We start from the raw sequence: 9549 nt of genomic DNA, 5'->3' as shown, positions 1-9549 counted from the left end.
AAGTCATTACTTATGTAAGTTTTGTAAAAAACGACGTAGGGTCAATGCTACGGCATATGTAAATACATTATTCCATTGAAATAAATTACATAAAAAGCGATTACCCCCTTTCATACTAAAATTTGGTAATAATACTCGTATTATTGTGTTTCAGCTTGAAAGATGGGTGAGCCGGTGTAACTACAGGTACAAGGGACATGACATTAGTTCCCAGGTGGTCAATTTTCCAATATAGAATAAAAAAGTCAATTTTTGTTAGATGAATCACTACTAAACAAATATTTATTTAAATAAGCTTATGTAAGCAATTTGAGTCACGTTAAAGTATGAACTTAAATGTTATACTGCCTTGAAAACGTCGAGATACCCAAAAGAGACTCACAGGTTTTGTATGGTAATAGCAATAAAGAAGTCTATGGTTTTATTCCATCTTTTATTTTTTTAATTTAAACAATTGAAGACAAAGACAAAAATATCTGCGGTATTTTATTATATTAACGAATACCAAGCCAACAACAAAAATATACGGAGCTCGTGGAACAATATAGTGAAGAATCAAAAGCGACTACAAATTCCCAGTAGTGTGAAGCGAAACCTATTATTTTCAATCCGTCAAGAATAAATTAAATTAATCAATTTCTTTAGAACTACACTGCTGGCAATTAGCATTTTCTATTAATTTTGTATTCGCTGTTGTTGCTTTACTATAATATTCAGCGCTCTGTTGTTTTATAATCTGAGATTATACTGAATCGAATAAAATCGGAATCCTTTATTAATTACTGAAGCATTAAATTTACTTGTTGATCGTACAACTACAAGTATTCTGTTTATTGGTTTTCTGCATTTTTATAAATAAATTATATATAAATTACAAGGTTTGCTTTGAAATGTCTCACTACTGGGCTAAGGCCTCCCTCTTAAGGAAAATGTATATAGCCCACCACTGACACCCGACTCAGGCCTCGCCATGTTTTACTTCACTAACGAAAATACAATAAATGATAAGGATTTGAACCCGATATCTTACCAAACATTTACGTTTCTTCTTAACATATGTATAATTTATTATTTCCTTTATTAAAATTATAATATAATTTTACATCTTCTTAAATTAATAATTAGATTTTATCAACTATTTGAGCATTACATCTAAGATATATTGTTATCAAACTTATGTTTAAAAGCTTCATAAATCAATACAAATTTCTATAATATCTTGCTTTACATTACAACTCCTCCCACTGCGGGTGAGCCTTTGAATTATTCTAGTATTTTTTATAGACCTCTAATTGATAGCACGTGTGCGACTTCCGCTCTGGCACGTGTCTTATTGTGAGTTATTAAATATTCGTTCCGCTCCGAGCGAAGCATCGCTCGCCCTGGCGATGGCACGATATGCAAGTGGTGCATAATAAACAAATGAAAACACAGGAACTACTTGACGTGAAAATAAAAGGCAATTTTGACGCTCTCCCCGAATCCTCCCCCGCTCTGTCTTGAGTTCCGTATGTCGGTATTATTAGCCTCTTTTCCTTTTTTAGTCAAATCCTGGGCATTTCATTTAAACGAACATCGAAGTACAAGTTTTCTTAATCATATACAATAGAAAATGCAAACATATTAAATTCAGACGCAATATCACAGTTACGGTAATATGGCAAGCTTGTTAAGGAGATCACAAAATACAGTTTTTATTAGAATATGAATCCGAAAATAATTGACGCTAGCAGTTATATCAACGTTGCGTAATCTTCTACGATATAAAGACTTAATACATAATTTGCTTAGTCAAAGATAAAAACCAATTATAAACTTTATCGCTTTAATTTATTTTGTATATAAAATATAAATAACGATTCCTCTCATAACTCTGCGGTTATCTAAATATAGCCGTTTCCATGCCCCAGATGTTTTCCTGATTTTTTGCCTCCTTCAGAAACATGTCGCGTTCCGACGTGGGAATTTCTGGTCTCCGATAGTGGCTCGCAGATGTTGGCGAATCATCGAGAAGCGTACACTTCGAAAGGTCATATACACGTGTCAAAACAGGAAGACGTGTGTAACATAGCGACGACGCGTGCCACTTGTCCGTCTCTAACGTTCTGTGAAATAGACCTCAGGTTTTTATTAGCTAGGGAGCATCGAAGCGACTCAAATCCACTTTGTCTTACAACAACGCTGCTTTTAAATTAAACGAATAATTTAAACAAATAATTAATAAAAAGTTATAGTAATATATCACGTGATATTATCGAGACATTAATTTAAATTATAGGACAATTACTTCAATTAAACAATCAAAACATTTCGTAAGCGATAACACGTATCACAAAGATATACGAACGCAACATTACTACGTTATTAAATCCATGTATATATTTCGTAATACTAAACGATACTTAATACGATTTATTACAGTGCCCTCCATTAATTTTAAAACATTATCTTACTGGGTTAAGTAGTTACCTCTATTAACAATCTCAACGTCACTTAGTTATTAAAATATTATCAAATAACATAAACGTACATACATAAATACCAATTATATCGAATACAATAAAGGTATATATCATTTATTTAAATCCTTTGCAATATAGCATTCTCTTAAAGGTATCACACTGGAGTTTAAAATAAACTTAAATATTGTTACATATTATTCGAACACACGACCTCCCGACATTGTAATTATACGTTCACACAATCCTTATCTTTTCTTTTGCTCCTGTCTCCGTATCGGAATTCTTCGGCTATTTGTAATAATGTCTTACCTTTTGTTTCAGGAAGACAAAAGTATAAGAATATTGTCCCGAATAACGTTGACAATCCATAGAACAAATAAGTCCCCTCGTATCCTATCCCTTGGAACATGGCGGGTGCAGTTTTTATCGTTCCGAAGAATGCGACTGACGTCATCATAACGCTGATACCAGATCCCAAGCCCTTTGTTTCAGTTGCGAATAATTCTCCAACCATGTTCCAAGGTAACAATGATATTCCCAAATTAGACACAAATATATATATCGCCATTAAACCTAAGGATATGAATGGAGATATATGTCTTATAATACGTTTTTCCACTAAATATAAGTACATAGCGAGTAGTATCAGAGACAAGGTGGTGAAGATACCACTGAATATAGCCAAAGGCCGTCGTCCTCTTTTCCTCAATAAAACGCAAGCTATTACTAAGGCAATCACTCGTAAAATATCCGTTGCCAACATGGCCGCATAGGTGTGCGAACTGTTACCAATGAGCACTTCCATAATGTCGGTGGTGTAAGCGCAGATTACGTTTATCCCTGACAGTTGAGTTATTATGAAAAACACTATCATTATACACAGGGGCTTCCAAAATTCAGGTTTTTTGATATTTTCCGTTAATGTCGCCAATTTGCTCTTCTCTTCTCTCCTCTGAGTCTGATCTGCTATCATCTTCTCCAGTTCAGATTTCATTTCCGGACTTGTACCTCTGTACCATTGGAAGGACTGCACACACCTGTCGATTTCGTTTTTAGATGCCAGCCAAGCCGGTGATTCCGGTGCAAAATAAAGTATAATGCATCCAAGTAGAGGGAACGCACCGCAAAGCAGCGAAGCGTGGCTCCAATGTAAAAACGTTCCGAACAAGTGAGACATGAAGACACCTGACGCTATACTCAGGGAGAGACCGGCTAAAAATAGTCCTCTGTAAGCCGGTGAGCTAATTTCTCCAACAAAAACTGGCCCCAATGGACCAAGCCAACCTTGACAGAATCCTGTAATGAATCTTCCAAATAGTATGAAATTTATGTTTCCGGCAAATCCAATGATGGTCCAACCACCGATGTAAAACACTGATAGTAATATTTGTGATGCTCTTCTTCCCATTCTTTCCATTAAATATCCGGATATCATGTTTCCGAATAACAGAGCAAACGACGCCATAGCCGCTGGAAGGAATTATATAAAACGTCATTAAATGTTTGCACAATTTTTACAATATCTCGTAAATATTTTCAAAACCTAAATAAACTTTATGCAATAAAACCAAATACTTTTACGAGAACAATTGAATTGTCAATTCAGAAGATTAAATTAATCTAAAGCTAACATAAAAGAGTAAAGAATAAAATAACAGCCAATGAAAGCAATAGTCTTGCATGTCTTAACTTGAACCCACAACGAGTATGACTCGCGTTCTTGCCACTGAGCCATCTTGAACATAATTACATTGGAAGTCTAAAGTGATTGGACTCGATATCTTAGTGCAGTATAGTTATAAATGTGTGTCAAGAATACCTACCCACCCACGAGACCATTTCAGTTGAATATTTATGTTTCCCCTTAGCATGCTGTAGTTGAGGTATGAGGATTGCTGAAAACCCTGCGGTGGCTCCCGCACTGAAGGACAGCATAAACGACCCTAAAGCTATGAAGGCCTGAAATAGAGAGCATTACTCAGTTTAATTATTTAAGAAATATCTTACGTAATTCCTATGTAATCCTAGTTAACTACTCGTCAAACAGAAACGTGATAAATAATTGATATCGCTTACATTCAAGCCGACTCAGAATATTATATAACTTGTATATTACGAATAGAAGAAATCGATAAACATGTGTTAGAGTTCTCCTGTGAAAGAATATTTATTTTTTTATGATTAGGCAGACGAGCAAGTTCTAGCACTATAAGTAATAATTACCATTCCTTCCATCACCAATGTGCCACCAACCTTGGGAACTAAGATGTTATATCCTTTGTAGTTACAAATGTCATCCTTCCAACCGGAACACAACAATACTGCTGTTTTTCGGTGGAATATCTGATGAATGGGTGTTACCTAACCAGACGTGCTACAAAACTCTACCACCAAGTAATTTTTTAATTAAATTTAAATAATAAAATCCAGTTTTAGATTTATAATATAATATTTCATTAAGAATAATATTAAATAAATCGTTATGAAAAAATTTATAACTTTGCCACGGCCCGTTGATAGATACAAATTCATGACTTTTTATAAAAAAGCAAATTAAAATATTATATAGAATTGGACACATTAACTAAGTTATTTATTGAAGTCTTATTAATATAATATATGCCATGCAGTTTTATATAAATAAAGTTATTGCCTAAATATTTCAATAATTTATTCATATATACATGATCAGTTCATTGACACCAAATCTTCAACTATCAATATGATATTTAATTTTGATTAAAGCGGTCACTGCCAGACCCAGTGCTATCTTGATGAACACCACGGACTCCGTACCCCACGTTATATTAATTAAATAAATGATTGTATTCAAATAAAATCAAAATACACTTCATTCAAATAGGCATTTCCAAGAATCGTAATTTTACAATGCTAGTTTTAATATTAAGTAACATCTGCCTCAGAATATGGAATCTATCGAAAAGAACCGACAAGAAACTCAGTAGTTACTGTTTTTCGTAAATAAAAAATACATTTAATAATAATGAACAATTATATTTATGTGTCCTGTATGTAACGTTAACAAATATAATCCATATATCGGTATAATATGCCTTATATATTTTCTTAAATCTGAGCTTTAAATTTAGTTATAGGTAAATGTATTATATACGAGTATACATATTCGTGTAAACATCGGATTATTGGCAAATCAGCACCTGGTGGTAAGTACCACTGCCCATTGGCGTTATTAGAAATATTCACCATTCCTCACAAAGGCAACGCGCCAACAACCTTGGGAGCTAAGATGGAATATCAAACCGGAAACAATATTAAGATTTGCTGTTTGACGGTAAAATATCTGATGAGAGGGTGGTATAATTTAATTACAAACCTCCAGGTTACGTTCAGAGAAAGAGGCATCTCCTGCTAAGCACGGTTGTCAGAAAAAACTCCCTCTTAACAATGTTAGTATGATTATATAAAATGTAAAGTATCAAAGATGTAGGGTCAAAGGGTACTTTTAATCATTTTACTAATTATATAACATATATATGCTTGTTTCGCGAGACACTTTGCAGATACGTTACAAATAGATGATTACAATTCACGGAGCTCCAAAAACCAACACCTTTATACTCGTATCTGGTCCACACGACGCATACGTTGCAATAATCATTATCGTATCGGGAAATAAATGTTTAAAGTCGCCGTATCAAAAAAAGATAATGAGTAACAATTATATTTCTCTGACCGATTTGGTGATGACGGTCAATCCCAACGACCCTTGAGAGATATTGTAGTATCGTCACTAATAAACCTGATGGGACGGCGAACCCATAAAACCGGAATTGTTTAGGCGCAGGACTTTACGTTCTTAAGTCCCAGGAATGTAATCACAACCAACTGACAAACTCCATTCTTTATATACAGAGAATTTCGCGACAGAAAAAATTAACTTATTATCGACCGATGGACGTTTGAACTCCACACTTCGGAAACTTTACCCCTATAAATTATAAATTTGCTACTAACCAATAAAGCCATTTCTGAAACGATATACAGACGACTCTCATGAGATAACGAAAATAGGTGGAACATTTGTTTCGACATTGGTTTTACGCTAAATGGAAATGTAAACATCAATTTAATTTATGCAATATTAATGTTTAACCAAATTCAAACTTAGCCCATATTTGGTCATCATATATTATAATATATTTTCGTGTTCGGTAATGATTGATATCATCATATCTACTTCCAATCATTTGAGCCGAGATGGCCGAGTGGTTAGAACGCGTGCGTCATAACCGGTGTGCTTTATTCATGTTTATATATATTATACATCTCGTGTTCTTCTATGTAGGAAAACATTGTCAGGATACCTGCACTGGCTCTAATTTATATGAATTCGTGAACCATGTGTACCACCTACCCGCACTGGAGCAGCGTGATGGAATTATGCCCCAATTCTTCTCCTCATGGGAGAGGAAAACTTAGCCCGGTAGTGGGATTAACAGGCCTAAAGACTGTGACTGTTACAGTTACAGCTCCTGCACTCATTCAACAGGAGAGGAGTTCTAGAGAATATTGTGTATTCAAAGAACAATAGCGAACATACCATCGGTTTATCTTTGTTTAGTTTTGTAGGTCATTATTGCAAAACACGTCATTTTTTCCGATCACTTATCTGACCCACGCGACAAAGGAACAGCGCTGTCACAAAGGTCGGGTTATATAAATATATTGATATTATTACTGAGATATTTTTTTCCCTTACATATGATACAAAAAAATGTAAAATGTAAAATAAAATTAGGATAACTATGACAAATTTTCCACACATAAAATCGATAAGATTAACAATTATATTGGGGAGTGTTAAAAGCTGAATGAATTATTGTATATATTTCAAACATCAGAACAAATGTGTCTTGTGTTATGTATTCACATTTATTAAATTAATTAACTTTCTAAGCAATTGTAATAATTAGCATTATAGAATAGGGGGTTAAAGTACATACAATGACGCGCAATGCTGTTTCCGCTAAAATGTAGAACAATAATTAATGTAAGTATAGCTCACTATGCATCATCTTTAAAACGGTAGCAGAACATTACATGTTGAAATTTAAAACACCAATTGTATCATTTTTATGATTTACTATCGCGTTTTTTATTTTATTTATTCAAATATTAATAATACGTCCAAATAATAAAGTAACCAATAATTTCATATGTATTTTTAAGACGTATATGGAAAGAACAAAGGATATTATAAGTATTAAAAGTAGCTTGGTTTATAACCTTTCGTTGTGTGTTGACTTCAAACCAGCTTCCCGAGGCAGTTGTTGGCTTGCATACTCGGTTAAAACGTAAATTATTTTTGTATTTAACATCAAATCAAGGTCCGAATATATAATTAATACATTCGTTTTGAAATTCGACTTTTTGATTTAAAAAAAAAATATTTGTTTTTGTATAATTGATTGGAATAAATCATTTTAATTTAATTCAAAAAATAAAACGTCATTTGCACGATCGGTTAAAATTGACCCCAAAATCAGTAATCTATTTCGTTGTATTTGTTACTTCAATAAAAAATATACATATATATTACTTTATTTGCGAATGGGAAAGTTCAATTGAGGGTTTACGAGCGAATGAAAACTATATCACATCAATTCTCAGCCTCCTAACAAATACGCAAAAATTATATAACGCACCTGTCTCCAAAAAGGCGAATGACTGGATTGTACTTCATCGTAGGTCTTCGAAGTCCTTTGTTCACCATTGCTCTTAGCGTTACCATTCTCGTGTTCACTTACGTTAATTTTTTCTAACTCAGAGGCGGTCGCGCGGTCCATCGCGTTCCGAATCAGTGGTGATACTGTGTCGTAAGTCCGAAACGAGGGTTTTATGGAACCAATCAGATGTTTGATGTTCACTATCTTATCACTGACTCGTAAATACTCGCATTAAAGATCATTTCACGTTTCAATTCAACCGTCATTGTCAAGATCAAGAAAATTTTAAGAAATCTTTTAGAGCACCGAACTGGTGGATCTCTATTTCATTCTAAAACGTGTTTCGTTAGAAGCTCTCGACTAACGGAACCAGAATATGAAAGTGCGTATTTTAAGCTCGGTGAAGTATTCTGATATGAAAAATGACCGGTGGTCTCGTCTATACGACCAAAACGTAAAGTTGGAGGAACGCGTTTATGATTTATACTTCATTACCTTGTTGTGTACCTGTTTTATTGAACGTATTATGTCAACGATATTATTACTTTTATTTGAAATTTTATCTCTGGAATCTTCGTTATCTTTGTGTTCTTATCGCTTATTTTATTTTGTTTGAAATGTAATATTAAATTTCTTCAACATGAAAACATCGACGTACAATGTTACTTTCATATCAATTTACATATAATATTGGTACAAATTTCTTAAATGAAATTAATGGTTATTTGGTGCAACTACTTCATTTCAATTTAATTTAATTTACGTAATTATTAAAAAGTCTAAATAAGATTGTTTTAATGTTAATTAAGTAGGACAATTAGCTAATGTGCCAACTGACGGTAAGTGGTCACCACCACCCCTAGATATTGACGCTGTTATTACCATTCCCTTACACTGCCAATGCGCCACCTTGGGAACTAAGAAGCCTTTTGTTATACTAGTTCATCCGCGGAAAATATCTGACGAACGGGTGGTATCGACCCAGACGGGCTGGCACAAAACCCGTTAAAAACTTACACACTTTATGGTGCAGATTTATTCTCCTGGTTCAGTTGCTGTATAGTTTCGTATCAAAAAAATATCAAAAGTAGGCTAACATCGCGTTCCTTTGTTTGTATACATAATGACTCACACGTGACTTTATTAGTTGTAAGCGTAAATAAAGGTAATAAGGAATAAAATAAAAAGCATATCCTAATGATGACTAATTTACTTTTTAAATCCACTTAATTTTATTGATATAACAAGCAAAGAAGTGATAATTTGCAGTGAATGTTGAATTTTTATAATTCTAATGAGGTTATTGACACATATTATATTATGTAAAATGATTATGATATTTTTTTTATATTTCTGATGAACCTTTTTGTTTGAGAAAC

General features: G+C 33.5%; 1 protein-coding gene across 1 annotated transcript; it reads right to left on the bottom strand.

The window, feature by feature from the left end:
* Positions 1 to 1081: 1081 nt before the first annotated feature.
* LOC113397130 (facilitated trehalose transporter Tret1-like) lies at positions 1082 to 8603 on the bottom strand. The gene is made up of 3 exons (XM_026635293.2): positions 8150 to 8603; positions 4286 to 4421; positions 1082 to 3932 (listed from the first exon to the last, which is right to left on the bottom strand). The coding sequence occupies exons 1-3, from the start codon at positions 8288 to 8290 to the stop codon at positions 2689 to 2691; spliced, it is 1521 nt and encodes a 506-aa protein (XP_026491078.2). The 5' UTR covers positions 8291 to 8603; the 3' UTR covers positions 1082 to 2688.
* Positions 8604 to 9549: the final 946 nt, after the last annotated feature.

Source organism: Vanessa tameamea, chromosome 3 (assembly GCF_037043105.1).
Source record: "Vanessa tameamea isolate UH-Manoa-2023 chromosome 3, ilVanTame1 primary haplotype, whole genome shotgun sequence".
Taxonomy (NCBI): domain Eukaryota; kingdom Metazoa; phylum Arthropoda; class Insecta; order Lepidoptera; family Nymphalidae; genus Vanessa; species Vanessa tameamea.
This window is presented reverse-complemented; position numbering and strand designations above follow the sequence as displayed.